Source organism: Episyrphus balteatus, chromosome 2 (genome assembly GCF_945859705.1).
Source record: "Episyrphus balteatus chromosome 2, idEpiBalt1.1, whole genome shotgun sequence".
Lineage (NCBI taxonomy): Eukaryota > Metazoa > Arthropoda > Insecta > Diptera > Syrphidae > Episyrphus > Episyrphus balteatus.
In genome coordinates, this window is record NC_079135.1 from 31,546,207 (window position 1) to 31,564,981 (window position 18,775).

General features: G+C 29.9%; 2 protein-coding genes across 3 annotated transcripts in view; one reads left to right on the top strand and one right to left on the bottom strand.

Annotated features, from left to right (window-relative positions):
* The window catches only part of LOC129910893 (formin-J), a 110,014-nt gene that overhangs the window by 44,808 nt on the left and 46,431 nt on the right, over positions 1-18,775 (bottom strand). The gene's annotated exons all lie outside the window — the stretch shown is intronic.
* LOC129909369 (probable serine/threonine-protein kinase DDB_G0291664) lies at positions 1,798-11,197 on the top strand. The gene is made up of 2 exons (XM_055986455.1): positions 1,798-2,911; positions 10,898-11,197. Exons 1-2 carry the CDS (start codon positions 2,426-2,428, stop codon positions 11,195-11,197), a joined length of 786 nt encoding a protein of 261 aa, XP_055842430.1. The 5' UTR covers positions 1,798-2,425.

An 18,775-nucleotide genomic window follows, 5' to 3' on the forward strand; every position in this document is an offset into this window, starting at 1 on the left:
ACACGCTTTGTTGCATGAATGAGTCCATAATATGTAACTGCATCAAGAAGACAGTGCGATGCTTCACATTCATATTGGGTCAGCTGTAATTTAAACGCCATAAAGTTCAATTATTGTAGAAAATTTACCACCCAAGAATGGTGACAATGCATTTATGTTGCCATTGGATTGAATTGGTGCGATGGCATTGTGAGATGGGAAATCATGAGGATTTTTTTTTTAAGCTTGATTTTTTAAAAACGACAATATCTATTCAACGATTGTAATTTAAATCATTTTGTGGATTGAAAAAAAAAAAGTGGTGGAGATTTCAATTTTTAAATTAATGATGGTATCTACTTGTAATGAGTTAAAATATTGAGAGTTATACAGTTAAAGAGATTTTATTTAAACCCTACAAAAACAAAAAGCTAGTAGGACACAAAATAGACCCTTGAGGTACATCAGCAATTACTTTATGGTTATAAAAGGTATTAAACTTGATCCAATACGACTTTTTTGAGACGTCAAAAAAGTAGTTTCTAATCCAACAAAGCAGAAAATCACTGGGAACGAATACGCGCCTTTTCGACAAGATATAGCTTGATGCTAAACTCGGTCATACGTTTTTGCAATATCCTATCCAGGTTAATCATTTTACAGCGAATAATAAATTCATATCAATATTTGATAGAAAAATCCAAAGAACGTGAACTTAAGAATATTATTTTTTGATTATCCAATTGTGCAACTTTATTTTACATGACATCACGAATGCACTTAATGATGAGCTATAGTAATCATAAACAATAAAAGTTATTGGCTAATTTTCTATTGCAAACTTGATGCTTGATGTAAATTTCCCATGATTAAGATCGAGTTAGCAATGAATTCGAAAAAAAATAAATGATAAATCTTAATGAAATTTTTAACACACAAAATTAGCTTTAAGCAGGTATCACTTTGTTCTTGCCGCTTTTGTGATGAATAGATAGAAAGATCAATGGAATTTTAATGTGATTCACAAAATCAAATCATAATATCTTTAAATTTTAATTCACTTCACACGGTTGATTATATTCGATAAAAAATTGCTTTTAAAACGTTGAATAGAAAAGATTTAAAACACAAATAATGCAGATTAAAATATAAACTGTGTCATCATCATCATTCAATGGTCATCACGTAATAGAAAAAAAAAAATTAAAAATAAAAACACACAACAAATAAATCTTCGTTTTGATGTGCAAATTTTTTTGTATTTTTCTAAAAAAATTCGTTCAAATCTTAATCATTAATTTACCAATCAAGGTCGCTGCAGGGCAATATCCCAAATAGATTTTTTTTGTATAAAAAATATAAAATAAAAACAAATAAACCAAAACCACGCATAGGTAGAAGGTAGGTACATTAACATTTCAACTTCATCCAAAATGACATGACGTTTTGAATCAAAGTTATAAGCCCACACGTCTTCGGAGTCAATGTCGTTCGTTTTGGATAAATCACATTATCGCTATAGCGAACACAGACAAATAAACAAACAACATTTTGGGTCTTTTGTGCCTTATTATTACACAATTGATGTCGACTATGCGGGTAAATGCCATTATTATACCTGTGTCGTCGCCAATTCAATGTTAATGTCAATTTAAAATAAAAATAAAACACAAAGTAATGGACATTATAACTCAGCACAATGACACTGCTCTTGCACCCATATGTGTATTGGTTCCAAACTTCAAACTTCAAACTCCAAATACTTTGAACCAGCTGCGGTTTTACTAGAGATTGAAGAATATAATAAAGATGCGTGAGTTACAAAGGTACCCACTCCTATGGCCACACAGTTGGTACCTATTGAGATACCTAAACAATAATCGAATAACCGCAGACTAAACAAAAGAGTTAAGATAAACAGAAGAACAATCTCATCTCAGTATAAACATAATTTAATCCAGTTTAATCCAGTATAATTTTCAAACACAATATTCGGCACCATAGGTTAAGTGATTAAATGTAACATAGCATTAAGTCAGTTCTTAAGTTCAGTTCAATAAAGCAAGATCATCTCGATCCGATTATTAATAAAAATTGTGCGTTGCGTTTTCATTTTAAATTCTCCACGTTGGGAGAAGTTTTTATATTTTTTTAAGATTCACGAGAATCAGTGACTTAACTGGCGCAGTCGGTAGGATACCCAGTATCCGCTCGCTCGAATATAAATAATATCGGTTAAACCAAAATCCGATCTAATAAAAGTGAGAAAATTATTCTGATCTTAAACTGAGTAAATTTGGGGTTGTGCGACCTTATTAATAAGGGAAAGTCATATAAACGCACTCTGAAAACACCTATTGAGACTGATAGGTTCGACCCAAAACTCTGATCAAATAATATAAATAAAATCACATAAATTCGACAAACTACATAATATAAACATAAAATGGAGCAACAAATTAGTCTTCTTTTAAACGCGACGGCTGAGCAGAAAGAACTCCTGCGGCAGCAGCAGTTATTGCAGCAACAACAACAACCAGACACACAAGAACATGACCAACAGCAACATGACCAACAGCAGCAACAAGACCAACAGCAACAACAGCAAGAACAACTACCTGATATCAAACCTGTTACAATTGTTCTACCAGAGATGGAAATAGTAAAAATTATTCAAAGAGTTAAACCGTTTAATGCAGAAGGGCCAAGAGACGTGGCATCCTTTATATATGACATAGATATTAACTTACAATATCTAACACCAGCCACAAAGGCTTTTACAATACAAAATGTAGTCAGAGGACTAATACAGGGAAGAGCTCAACAACCAATTCGAATGCTAGGACCATATGCAACATGGACATCAATGAGAGAAACACTTATCAAAAACTTCGGACCCCAAGAAAGTTATATCAACATATACACAAAAGCAGTAAGCTTAAGAAACAACAATCTAGAAATATATTATTTTAAGTTGTGTGAATTAATGGATAGAATTAATATTAAATATAATTTTGAACTGGTTAAATGTAATGAATTTTCACCCGAGAATGTTAAGGGGGGGTTTCCATAGCATTTTAATGGAAGATGGTTGACTAATTGTTGTATTACTTTTGCAGTTTATAAGATAATCTTATGAAACTTACTTTTTTGAAAAGGTAATAAACGTACGAATATTTTTGCATCAATTCAATTTTAGAAACATTTCTTGTGCGATTTTTATAAGGGTCGAAAATGATTTTTTTCCTGCAAATTTAGATTGAATCAGAATTTTGGTTGGGGCACCGTTGTTTATAAACTTTTTATTTATTTTTTTTTTGTTTTATAATGATCAATTGTGTTTTCATGCAGTACGCGAAACAGATTTTTTTTTTTTTTTTTTTATTAGAAAAAAAGCTTCGTTAATTTGTTGTAATTTCATGTTTTTTTACTCACTCTTCTTAGAATAACTTTACCGTTTATTAGTGTTTTTAGATGAAACAAAAAGAAAACAATAAAGGGAAATTAGGAGAATCCAATAAAATTTCTAAAATTTAATTTGAAGTTAGTTTGAACGGTTAATTTGAAGGAAAGGTGTCAAAATGCACTTTTTTAGCATTTTAGTCGTGGGGCAAAGCGTGATTATTTTTTTAAAATGTTTTTGTATTTTTTAATGAGAACTTAATAAAGTTGTTCATGCAACCCGTTTGCCAAAAAAAAATATTTTTTTTATTTACACACTAAAAATTTGATTTTAATAAACCAATATTTGCATTCTGTTTTTGAGGAAGGGGCAGTCAAAGCATCCACAATTTATTTTTATTATTTTTTTTCATTATATTTCAAATCAGTTTCAAAAAAAAAATAAATATTTTTGCTCACAGTATTTTTAATATAAATTGTTGAAAAAGTGTCTATTTTAGCTTTTTTTACTTTGAAAATTCCATTGATCACGCACACATGCAAATTTAGTTCAAAAGAATGCCACGCATAAGCTGGCGCTGATGAACTCTTTTTTTCTGTTCTTTTCTATTTATTGAAAAAAACTTGCTCTTGCGCTCTCATTTTCTCGTTATATTTTGTTTTTGTTTTTTGTGTTTACATAATACTTTTTTTTTTTGTTTCCTATTTCCTCACTCAGGCAGGCAGAAATCATTCATGAAATTATGAAGATGCTGCAGAGAGTAGGTAGATAGTAGATATTTTTTGCAAGATCATTATCTTTTTTTTTCAAAAAGGGTTGTTTTGTTCTTGTTGACTCTTGGGTTTTTTTCTAACAATTCATTTCGTGTTTATAATATCGCACCCGCGGTTGCGAGTTGACACTTTTGGGTTTTTTTTTTGGTGTAAGCGAAATTCTTTGCATTGTGTAATATTCACATCGCTCGTGCGGGGATATAGGTAAAGGATTAGATATTTGGTATGCATTTGTTTGTGTGTAAAAATGTGTATTGACATTTTTTGACATGTGCTTGTGCACAATGATTGATTTCTATATTTATATTTATATTTTCTGGGTTGTATTGTTTATTATACTACACTCGCGCGTGCGTGCGGGGTTATATAATATAAATATGTAGTTTTGTTTTTCATTGTCTTGTTTATATGTTGCGGATTCGGTTTTTTTTTGTAGGTTTGTAGGTATAATAGTTATATTTTCGCGGGGGAATGGGTAAAGGGTTATATACCTAAGTGTATTTGTGGTTAGAATGCACTTGATGGTATTTATAGAAATAGTTTTGAATAGGTGAAGATGCTCAGTATGTTTCCTTAGCAAAAAAAAAAGTTTTTAAAATTACACCTACTGAGGAAACAAGCAAAAAAGTAGCTAATGCCTATCTGAATTTATAAATAAAATATCAGTTTGAAAAAATAGATCATTTTTTTTCAAAGTGTTGAGCTTGAAAATTATTTTTGAAAACTTCCCTAAACTTTGATTACATAATTGAAAAATTAATTTCAAGGTTTAAAAAAAAGTAACTTATAAGTTATTAATGCTGCCTTATTTTTGTTTCCTAATAATGTAGGTATAGGTAAATAAAAAACAAAATCGATTCAGTTACGAACTGAGTTCATTGCATTGGTGACTCTAAAAAAATCTTTATTAAAAAGGTGTTGAAAGTAAATTGGATTGATATCGAGTCCATCCTCAAACAACATACACATAAGAACCTAAACATTCTATATATTGTAAGTAAATACATTTCCATGTCAGCCGGCACGCGCGTGTGCGAGACAAAAAATTTCTCAACGAAGAACAACTCAAAAGTGAGCAAGAACCTGAAAATCAATCCTTCTGCGCATCTACTCATATTTTTATACAAACTACACAAAGGATACTGTCAAGTATATTATATCAATGCACCCATATAACACATCCTCTACCTGCTTCTCCGCTGAACAACTATAATTATTATTATAATGCAAAAAATTTCTCTGATACACAAAAAACTCAAATGCCATCCACAACAGCAACATGGAAACAAGTTTCTTTTTCATTTCAAAAATAAATAGGTATACACTCCAGAAATCTTTCATGAAAATATTGAATTTCAAACCAGTTTTCGTCCACAAACACCATATCCATTAGGGTGGGTCAAAAAAATCGAAATTCTTTTTTTTGATTTGGTACTCTGAAAAATCGATTGCTAGACACCTCTAGAATATACACACCAAATATGAGCTCTTTATATTAAGGGGAAGGTCCTCCGCTTTGCAATTTTCCATTTTTACATCAAGCTTCTACTAAAAAAAAATAATTTTTTTATTAATTGAGTTTTTAGCAAATTTCTTTTCAGATTCTTGTAGGAAATTGAACGCTCTACAAAAAAGGCCTTATACACTTTTTTCGTTTATCTAACCGTTGAATAGATATTTGAGGTCCAAAAATCGAAAAATTTTTTAAAAATTCGTTTTTTGTTCTTAATTTTGTAACAAATTGAAAAATTATAAAAATCAAACGCGCAAGACATATTCTTGTTGGAAATTGATTGCTTTACAAAAAAGGTCTTATTAACTTTTTTCATTAATCTAACTATTCTAAAGATATTCGAGGTCAAAGTTAAAAAAAAAATTATGAAAACATTTTATATTTTTAAAAATTTTCCAGTTTACTGAAAATTCATTATTTTCAATTTAGCAAGACGGATTCATGTAGGGGTTTAAACGTTCTACAAACATTTCCGTGGCATCAAATTGATTGCTTTAACCGTTTAGAAGATATTCGTATCCAAATCGCAATGCATACGGGTCATAAGAAAACTATTGAAATCAGTGGGCATTGGTTTGGATACGAATATCTTCTAAACCATTAAAGCAATCAATTTGATTCCAAGGAATTTTTTGTAGAACGTTTAAGCCCCTACAAGAATATATCTTGTTAATTTGAAAATAATGAAGTTTCAGTGAACTGGAAATTTTTTAAAAATATAAAATGTTTTTATATTTTTTTTTAACTTTGACCTCGAATATCTTTAGAATGGTTAGATTAATGAAAAAAGTTAACAAGACCTTTTTTGTGAAGCAATCAATTTCCAACAAGAATATGTCTTGCGCGTTTGATTTTTATAATTTTTCAATTTGTTACAAAATTAAGAACAAAAAACGAATTTTTAAAGATTTTTTCGATTTTTGGACCTCAAATATCTATTCAACGGTTAGATAAACGAAAAAAGTGTATAAGGCCTTTTTTGTAAAGCGTTCAATTTCCTACAAGAATCTGAAAAGAAATTTGCTAAAAACTCAATTAATAAAAAAATTATTTTTTTTTAGTTGAAGCTTGATGTAAAAATGGAAAATTGCAAAGCGGAGGACCTTCCCCTTAATATAAAGAGCTCATATTTGGTGTGTATATTCTAGAGGTGTCTAGCAATCGATTTTTCAGAGTACCAAATCAAAAAAAAGAATTTCGATTTTTTTGACCCACCCTAATATCCATATAAAGATCTATGTAGTATACCTACATCCATTTGCATGTCACCCCGCACGCGTGAGTGCGATGCCGATCTCACAAAGAGACAATGAATGAAAACCATAACCAACATCCTGAGAGTAAAAAACCAGAGAATTCGATGGCGAGAGAGCGAAACACATTCACTAATACACACAAATGCTTTTACATGAGATTTGATTTTGCTGAAAAAGGGAACCCAGTCTTAAGGGTATGTTCTTTAGAATTTTCTGCTCTCAATTAAATACAAATCAGGAAAGTTTCGTACTTAGTCGAAACATAAATTGCATGCAAAAAGCATACGAACTATTAAACAATTATAGAAATTCGAATCCACAGTTTTTAGAAGGACACCCTTCTAGACCTAGAAATTATAATGATTCCAACCGAAACAATGGTGGAAATTTCAACAGTAGAAATCCAAATAATAACTTAAATAGATTTAATAATAATAATTTCTCAAACAACAGAAATTTAAACAGTGGTAACTTTAATAATAATAACGCCAATAATAATTACTCAAACTTTAGAAATTCTAACAGTAGAAATTTTAATAATAATAATTATAATAATAATAATTATAATAATAACAATAATAATACAGGGAATTACAATAGGTTTAATAATAATTCAAATTATAACAATACTCATAACAATAATGGGTATAATAGAAATAATAGTTATAGAAACAGTAACAATTATAACAATAATAATTCCAACCAAAATCAAAATACAAACTCGAGAAGCATAAATATTAATCAAAACAATGAACCAGAAAGCCGCGATGTAAATTTTCAGGTGGAGGCCTCAGAGGTCCTCTACCCATAGTAAATCTCACCATCGAAAACGAAACCATACCTGTACTTATTGATTCTGGTGCTTCAACCAGTAGCATAGACTCCAATTGTCTAAAATCATGTACAAGGTACAAATTAGAATATCCCCAGGATATTTTTGGTCTAACAGGTACAACAACAGTAACCGAACAGATCAAAACATCCTTCCCAAAAGAATTCAACGCACCTAAAAACAATAAAATGATGTGGAAAATTTTAAATTTTTCCGGAAAAAGTTTCAAGGCAATCATTGGACAGAATATTCTGTACCCTTTAAATGCCATCCTCAATCTAGGGGAAGGTTCGATTAAAATTTTTAAAGAAACACTCTTTTTTAACTATGCCTGTCCACAGGAAATCAATTGTTTCGAAGAACTTAAAGAAACAAATAATTTAGATTGCTTATACAAAGATTTAAACAAAGAAGAAAACGATTCCCTCAGAAAAGTTTTAAAACACAATAGTGACTTATTCTATAGAGAAGGCACTGATCTAAGTTGCACTTCAAACACAACACATAGTATAACCACTACGGACGATAGACCCATATTTTCAAAAATTTATCGCTTCCCAAAAATACACGAAGAAGAAGTGGAAAGACAGGTTAAAGATATGCTGAAACAAGGCATCATACAAAAGTCAAATTCCCCTTACAATGCACCAATTTGGGTAGTACCCAAAAAGCAAGACAATTCGAGAGTTAACAAATGGCGAATAGTTGTAGACTATCGCAAATTAAATGAAAAGACTCATGAGAACAAGTTCCCTCTTCCCAACATCGAGTCAATTTTCGACAAACTCGGTAAAGCCCAATACTTTACCACACTAGCTAAAGGTTTCCACCAAATTATGGTCGATAAAAAGGACCAACACAAAACCGCCTTTAGCACCCCCCAAGGACACTATGAATTTGTAAGAATGCCGTTCGGTTTGAAAAATGCCCCGGCAACGTTCCAAAGAATGATGAACGAAATTCTTGGAGAACATATTAATAAAATATGCGTCGTGTACCTTGACGACATTTTAATATTTGCAACTTCCTTACAAGAAATGGAAGTGAATATAAAACTTATTTTCAAAGAATTAAGAAAGAGCAACCTTAAAATACAAATTGACAAATGCAAATTCTTTTCCAAAAGCACTGAATATTTAGGTCACATTTTAACGGATAAAGGTATAAAACCAAATCCAAATAAAATAACAGCCATAGAAAAATTACGTCCACCTAAAACTGTAAAACAAATTAAATCATTCCTGGGAATTACCGGTTATTATAGGAAATTCATCGAGAATTATTCCAAAATTGCAATTCCACTAACAGAATGTTTGAAAAAAGGAAGAAGGATCAATGAAAAAGATCCAGCTTTTCTTAAAGCCTTCGAAGAGTTAAAATCCTTGATTACGAGTCATCCGATATTAAGATATCCTGACTTCAAGAAAACATTTACTCTAACAACTGATGCCTCAGACAAAGCCATTGGTGCTGTACTGTCGCAAGATAATCACCCCATTTCTTTCGCATCTAGGACCCTCAATGAACATGAGATTAACTATGCAACAATCGAAAAGGAACTGTTATCTATAGTATGGGCAACTAAGTACTTCCGACCCTATCTTTATGGAGTGAGGTTCAACATAAAAACGGATCATAGACCATTAGTTTGGTTAAGTAATCTTAAAGATCCTGATTCACGAACAATAAGATGGAAAACAAGATTGAATGAATATAATCATAATATAGAATACGTTAAAGGTAAAGAAAATAAAGTGGCAGATTTTCTGTCGAGAATTAATGTTAACAAAAATGAAATAAATATTAACGAAATTAATAATGATGAAAGCAAAGAAAGTGAAATTATAGAAAACAAAGGTATAGTAAACAAATTTAAAACTCAAATAATTTTAGTTAAAGAAAAGGAACAAACTTATAAGAAAGTGCATAGTAAGAAAAAGATCTTCATTACAGATGAAGAAATAAATAACAATGAAATGATTAAAATATTAAAAGAATACTTACCTGACAAAGGAGTATTAGGAATTTATTCAGAATTAGAAGATAACTTATTTGAATTATTTAAAAGTAAAATGTTTGCAAATTTTACAACGTCACATTATAAGCTAATAAAATGTGCCTTATTAGCAGAAGATTTACTTAACAAAACCCAATGCTTTGAAAAGATAAAACAAATTCATGAGGAGACTAACCATAGAGGTATCCATGAAAACTACACAGAACTAAAATTAAAATATTATTTCAATAAACTTCAAGAAGTAATAGCAGAATATATTAATAATTGCGAAGTCTGTAACTTAGCAAAATATGATAGGAAACCCCCTAAACCAAAATTTAAACATACGGTAACACCAAACAATAAAAACGAGATAATCCATTTAGACATATTTCACATTGAAAAGAAATATTATTTTACAGTAATTGATAAATTTTCAAAACATTTATACGTCAAAGAAACTGCAGAAAAAGGCTCAACTACCTTAGTTGAAATGATAAAAGAATACATTCAAAATTTTGATAGACCCAAATTAATTGTGGCAGATAACGAATTTAATACAACTAATGTAATAGAATTTATAGAACAAGAAAATCTATCAATTCATTTTAATTCTCCAAATAGCCATACAGGTAATGCTGACATGAGCAGATGTCATTCTTCTCTCCTTGAACACATAAGAATACTTAATATCACGGAACCGAATCTTGAAATCACAGAAAAGATTCTTAAAGCAGCTACGTATTATAACAATACAATACATTCAACCATAGGTAAGAAACCAATAGAAGTACAATTTGGAAATGTAGATATTAATGAAATTTTTAAATTATTAGAATCAAAGAAAAATCAATGGTTAGATTATCATAATAAAAACAGAGAAACAAATAAAGAATACCCCTACGATAAAGCTTATATTAAAAATTATGGTCAAGTAAGACATAAAGAAAAACCAAAGTTTAGAAAAGTAGATATTAAACCAGACGATGAAGGAAATATTAGACATAATAGAGGCAATAGAAAATTAAAAGTCCATCCTACACGGATTAAAAGACAGAAAAAGTATTTTAAAGGACCAATTAAAGATAAAATCCCAAAACCCACAAATCAACAAAACCAAAATCAATAAAATTCTTTTATTACAGATTTTCAATCAACTCAACAGAAAAACAATCTTTATAATTATAACATTGTTAACTATGAGTCAAATAACAAGCATAAATGCTGATATCCAAATAGAAAACATAGAAGATGAAGGAATCATCCTAATAAAAGATGGAGACATACCAATAATAAGCGATTATTATCGAATTTATCACAGAATTAATTTACAAGAATATTTAGACACTATATATAACTTAACTTTATATATACACCAAAACGCAGATATTATAGGGAAAGCGGCTATGATACGCCAACAAATGTTACTAGCAACTATGATATGAGCAACTATGATACGAGTATAACGATGTTACGAATTCAAATGCCCCGAATTCAAATGCGACGAATTGTATGGAGGCTTTTTTTTCGTGTTGTATTCGATCTGGCAACAATAAGAGGAACGTTGTGAAATAATGATAATAATGGAACATAAGAGATGTTAGCTGATTGGTCAAACATTAGTATATAAGCCAAACAGAAGGTGGGGTTGGTTGAAATTTTTTTGTAAGGTCTCAAAGAATTATGAAGTCGTTGTCGGTGCAAAGGAAAAATGAAAAAATGATAGAGAAGCAAAAGAAATAAAATTGGAGGGGTGATTGCCATTGCATGTACATATGCTTGAAAGTAAGAAAGCTGGAACATTATAAACGTAAAGGCAAAAACAATGTAAGTAGGTTTGAGCATCTTGCAGACCTTTTAGAACAAGTTTTGGTCTTGTAAGGAGTTTTGTTTTTTAGATTTTAATGAAGGGAGGTCTTTACTAGAGCCTGTCGTAGAAGTGTCCGTGCATCTGTTCAGTTAAGGGTCCATTTGTTAGCTACTGTTTTGAAGTTTGATGATTTTTATGTGACTACATTTTTTATGTTTTAGGTTTAGGTTTTAGGTTTAGACTCAAATAATTTTGTTAATATATAAATACCTACATATCGTCGTCGGTGGAAAGCAAAATTGTTCTTAATCCACTTTTTACCATTAATGAGATAATGATGCAGTTTTACTAATTTGAGGGTGCTCTTTCCGAATTTGAAAAGCGTTTTTGTCTAAAAAAATTTCTGAAAGTTAGACCCGAGTATTCTTAATTGTTCTAGGTTCCATCATATTTTGTTCTAAGTCCACTTTTTATTTAAGGAAAGTGCGTAGATAGGTACTTGTATAGGAATTTTTCTATGTTCAATTTTGGTTTTTAGTAAGAAAAATAGAAGTAGGTTTGTAGGGTTTCTTCAAAAGGAAAAAACAAACTTTATAAAAAATATAACTTGAAATACCGACGAGCAAAAAAATATCACTTTCAATCAAATTGAAACTTAAAAATCGCTTTTTAGTGGGGTGGCTTAGCATTAAAAAAGACCTCCATTATGCACTACTTTGTGATAAAAGCGTGAAACTTATATCTTTGGTAGTACTTAATAGAAGAGTTATTTTGAGATATTGGACCAATTTGTATTCCATCCGGTATGGTAGATCCAAAAGTTTTTGTCTGTTGCACCCGCATTGTTGCATTTTAAAGTAAAGCTAATGAAACAATTTTATTAATAAAATACATGATTTCGAGGTAATTTCAAATGCCCGATCGAATAAAATCAATACCAAAATGTCTGAACCATCATGGAAAAAGTAATTGCACTCTTTATAAATAGTCATTTACTTAAAGAACAAGAAGTGAAGTGACATGATGGTCGAGACATTTTGGTATTGATTTTTTTCGATCGGGCGTTACAAAACACCTCGAAATCATGTATCATTTTACTAAAAATGTTTCATTGTCTATACTATGATATGCCACAAATCGAGTGCAACACAGAAAAAGTATTGTATCTACCCTTCCGGATGGAATACAAGGTGGCCCAATATCTCAAAATAACAAAATAACGATTGAACTATTTTTTAACGCTAAGCCTCCTCACTATAAGTTTTATGTTTGACTTCGTTCTACATAAAATGCTTCAAAAGCCAAGTTTAGCTATATGAGCAAATACGTGCGACACTTTCGTGCATTGTACTTATAATTATAATTACATATGCAGAACCTTCTCGTCAGGAGGCTATTGAGCCACTAAAAAAAAAAAACAAATATAAGAAACAAAATCTTCACATTTCAGTTGTTTTGGTTTGGTGGGGGGTTACTTATAAATTTTTATTTAGTCAAAGTAACCACCAATCAAAATTTTTTAAAATGACCAGCCAATAGAAATTGCTTTTCAAATATATACTTAACCTACCTATTTAAAAATTTTCGCAACTACAAAAAAAAAAAATCAAATTTCCTATTGGCTATTGCTTTGATAAATAAATTACAAAAATGAAACTGCCCCCACCAAATTGAAACGACTGAAAGTGAAATGCAAATTTGTGTTTTTTTTTTAGTGGGTCTCTGACCTCCTAAGCAGAGGGTGGTGTAGTTTGTATTACTCTTCTTCTATATTTTTAGCAGATATATATAATATAGATGAAAGATATCTTCATTTATGTGGTCGTATTAGTCTAGGTGGTAAGGTGATTGCGTCCCACTCTCACTGTTTTGGGTTCGCATCCCAAAAGTTACATATGTTTTTTTTTTAATTTTTAATTTTTTTTTTTTATTTTAAATTTCAAAAAATATTGCAATATAGCATATGCCATATGAATTTAAAATGATTTTTTTTTTTTAAGAAAACCTTGATAAATTTAAACGCGCAGTCTAATTTTCAAATGCTCAGAATGATCTTCAAAAATTTTTCAGCTTCCAACGTCTAGGTATATTCAAAAGAATTTTTGGGTACACTCAGGTGTATACGTACTTATTTTTATTACTTCAAAAGAAATGATAATATTTGAAAGCTTTTAGCATTTTTATTTTTGAACTCATTTTTATGTGGAATTAGAAGATTTACACTTTTAGTCCACGAAATTACATAAAAATTATAATTAATTAGTTTAGTTATAGGTTGTCATCGAAAAAAATTGATAGAATAGCGTGAGGACATAAAAATAAATGTTTTTTTTTGCTTTTTTTGATGAAATTTGATTGAGTTCAAAAAATTCTAGCTCTTTTTGTAGATGTCATATAAGGATGATCGATACGAATATTTTAAGCTCAAACAATAGGCTTTCAGATAGTATAAATTTGTTTATACACTGTTTCAGAAAAAATTGCATTTAATAGGTGTTTTTTTTTGTTTTTTTTGATGTAAATGATTGTTTTCAATGATATATTTTATACTTTTTGCGCATTGTAAAAAGTTAAAAATGGTTTTATTCTTAAGAAAAAGGGTTTTAAGTTGCATAATTTTTTTTAAGCTTTTAAAATAAAAAAAATTTATAGATTGAGAAAATAAAAAGGTATTTTTTTTTAAGCTTTTTCTTGTAAATTATGATTGTTTGAAATAAGTAAACACTTCAATTGACTCATTTAAAAAAAAAGAACACAATCTGTTTTCTGACGACGTTATCACGTAAAATCATCGTCCGTAAACTGGATTTTTTAATTGAATATCAATTGATAATTGTTAAATTTTCAAAGTCCATACCTACTTTTCATAAGATTTAAGGTAAAAAGTTTTTAAAAAATTAAGTGTCACTTAATTTTACACTCATATATAAAGGAGAGTGGGCATTTTGGCCCATCGGTGTAACACATTGAGACATACATCAAATGAAAGGTCTCGATGAGTGTATTATTTTTTTGTATGGGCACAAGTCTGTATCTCGTGCAGGGAAAGTGCATTGGTGCATTTTGTTTTCAAAAATGTATTCAAGGTTATTTTAAATGTTTGTGTTTTTAGAACAAAAAAAGGTGGAGAAACGACTAAATCCATGTCGTATGGTTTGTGGTTTAAATTCATAATACCTACCAACATTTTTTGAGTAATATATGTAACTTGTAGTTTGAGTTGCATTTTTGAAAAATTAGTCACAACCTTCGTATATTTAAATTATTTTAAAACCAACAAGGTAGTTTCGCACACGACTTCAAAGTACAGAAGATCATATACTTATTCAAACATTTTTTGTTATTGCATTTCAATCTATAAAAAACGATAAATGCATTTTTTTTTTAATTAAAGCAGTTGATGGATTAGTCCAACAGAACACCGTTATTATTATGTTTTTGAATCTAGTCAATAGAGCATCTAAACAAATGAGCCACGTCCCATACAAAAGTGTTCTAAAAAACGAAAAATGCATTGCGTCATGGGTGAAAACTGGTGATGGAATAGCCCAACTGAACTTCCAACACAGTTTTGTAATGTTTTTCAAACAATTTTATCGAACGTCTAGTCAAAATGTATACTTTTATGAATTTTATTACATACATTTTTGAAAATAAAATGCACCAATGCACTTTCCCTGCACGAGATACAGACTTGTGCCCATACAAAAAAATAATACACTCATCGAGACCTTTCATTTGATGTATGTCTCAATGTGTTACACCGATGGGCCAAAATGCCCACTCTCCTTTATATATGAGTGTAAAATTAAGTGACACTTAATTTTTTAAAAACTTTTTACCTTAAATCTTATGAAAAGTAGGTATGGACTTTGAAAATTTAACAATTATCAATTGATATTCAATTAAAAAATCCAGTTTACGGACGATGATTTTACGTGATAACGTCGTCAGAAAACAGATTGTGTTCTTTTTTTTTAAATGAGTCAATTGAAGTGTTTACTTATTTCAAACAATCATAATTTACAAGAAAAAGCTTAAAAAAAAATACCTTTTTATTTTCTCAATCTATAAATTTTTTTTATTTTAAAAGCTTAAAAAAAATTATGCAACTTAAAACCCTTTTTCTTAAGAATAAAACCATTTTTAACTTTTTACAATGCGCAAAAAGTATAAAATATATCATTGAAAACAATCATTTACATCAAAAAAAACAAAAAAAAAACACCTATTAAATGCAATTTTTTCTGAAACAGTGTATAAACAAATTTATACTATCTGAAAGCCTATTGTTTGAGCTTAAAATATTCGTATCGATCATCCTTATATGACATCTACAAAAAGAGCTAGAATTTTTTGAACTCAATCAAATTTCATCAAAAAAAGCAAAAAAAACATTTATTTTTATGTCCTCACGCTATTCTATCAATTTTTTTCGATGACAACCTATAACTAAACTAATTAATTATAATTTTTATGTAATTTCGTGGACTAAAAGTGTAAATCTTCTAATTCCACATAAAAATGAGTTCAAAAATAAAAATGCTAAAAGCTTTCAAATATTATCATTTCTTTTGAAGTAATAAAAATAAGTACGTATACACCTGAGTGTACCCAAAAATTCTTTTGAATATACCTAGACGTTGGAAGCTGAAAAATTTTTGAAGATCATTCTGAGCATTTGAAAATTAGACTGCGCGTTTAAATTTATCAAGGTTTTCTTAAAAAAAAAAAATCATTTTAAATTCATATGGCATATGCTATATTGCAATATTTTTTGAAATTTAAAATAAAAAAAAAAAATTAAAAATTAAAAAAAAAACATATGTAACTTTTGGGATGCGAACCCAAAACAGTGAGAGTGGGACGCAATCACCTTACCACCTAGACTAATACGACCACATAAATGAAGATATCTTTCATCTATATTATATATATCTGCTAAAAATATAGAAGAAGAGTAATACAAACTACACCACCCTCTGCTTAGGAGGTCAGAGACCCACTAAAAAAAAAACACAAATTTGCATTTCACTTTCAGTCGTTTCAATTTGGTGGGGGCAGTTTCATTTTTGTAATTTATTTATCAAAGCAATAGCCAATAGGAAATTTGATTTTTTTTTTTTGTAGTTGCGAAAATTTTTAAATAGGTAGGTTAAGTATATATTTGAAAAGCAATTTCTATTGGCTGGTCATTTTAAAAAATTTTGATTGGTGGTTACTTTGACTAAATAAAAATTTATAAGTAACCCCCCACCAAACCAAAACAACTGAAATGTGAAGATTTTGTTTCTTATATTTGTTTTTTTTTTTTAGTGGCTCAATAGCCTCCTGACGAGAAGGTTCTGCATATGTAATTATAATTATAAGTACAATGCACGAAAGTGTCGCACGTATTTGCTCATATAGCTAAACTTGGCTTTTGAAGCATTTTATGTAGAACGAAGTCAAACATAAAACTTATAGTGAGGAGGCTTAGCGTTAAAAAATAGTTCAATCGTTATTTTGTTATTTTGAGATATTGGGCCACCTTGTATTCCATCCGGAAGGGTAGATACAATACTTTTTCTGTGTTGCACTCGATTTGTGGCATATCATAGTATAGACAATGAAACATTTTTAGTAAAATGATACATGATTTCGAGGTGTTTTGTAACGCCCGATCGAAAAAAATCAATACCAAAATGTCTCGACCATCATGTCACTTCACTTCTTGTTCTTTAAGTAAATGACTATTTATAAAGAGTGCAATTACTTTTTCCATGATGGTTCAGACATTTTGGTATTGATTTTATTCGATCGGGCATTTGAAATTACCTCGAAATCATGTATTTTATTAATAAAATTGTTTCATTAGCTTTACTTTAAAATGCAACAATGCGGGTGCAACAGACAAAAACTTTTGGATCTACCATACCGGATGGAATACAAATTGGTCCAATATCTCAAAATAACTCTTCTATTAAGTACTACCAAAGATATAAGTTTCACGCTTTTATCACAAAGTAGTGCATAATGGAGGTCTTTTTTAATGCTAAGCCACCCCACTAAAAAGCGATTTTTAAGTTTCAATTTGATTGAAAGTGATATTTTTTTGCTCGTCGGTATTTCAAGTTATATTTTTTATAAAGTTTGTTTTTTCCTTTTGAAGAAACCCTACAAACCTACTTCTATTTTTCTTACTAAAAACCAAAATTGAACATAGAAAAATTCCTATACAAGTACCTATCTACGCACTTTCCTTAAATAAAAAGTGGACTTAGAACAAAATATGATGGAACCTAGAACAATTAAGAATACTCGGGTCTAACTTTCAGAAATTTTTTTAGACAAAAACGCTTTTCAAATTCGGAAAGAGCACCCTCAAATTAGTAAAACTGCATCATTATCTCATTAATGGTAAAAAGTGGATTAAGAACAATTTTGCTTTCCACCGACGACGATATGTAGGTATTTATATATTAACAAAATTATTTGAGTCTAAACCTAAAACCTAAACCTAAAACATAAAAAATGTAGTCACATAAAAATCATCAAACTTCAAAACAGTAGCTAACAAATGGACCCTTAACTGAACAGATGCACGGACACTTCTACGACAGGCTCTAGTAAAGACCTCCCTTCATTAAAATCTAAAAAACAAAACTCCTTACAAGACCAAAACTTGTTCTAAAAGGTCTGCAAGATGCTCAAACCTACTTACATTGTTTTTGCCTTTACGTTTATAATGTTCCAGCTTTCTTACTTTCAAGCATATGTACATGCAATGGCAATCACCCCTCCAATTTTATTTCTTTTGCTTCTCTATCATTTTTTCATTTTTCCTTTGCACCGACAACGACTTCATAATTCTTTGAGACCTTACAAAAAAATTTCAACCAACCCCACCTTCTGTTTGGCTTATATACTAATGTTTGACCAATCAGCTAACATCTCTTATGTTCCATTATTATCATTATTTCACAACGTTCCTCTTATTGTTGCCAGATCGAATACAACACGAAAAAAAAGCCTCCATACAATTCGTCGCATTTGAATTCGGGGCATTTGAATTCGTAACATCGTTATACTCGTATCATAGTTGCTCATATCATAGTTGCTAGTAACATTTGTTTGCGTTTCATCATTACTAATTCGATATTATATCAGTTATAGGAAACGACCAATCCCTTTTTCATAAAATTTCGAAAATTCAAACCAATATAAACATGCT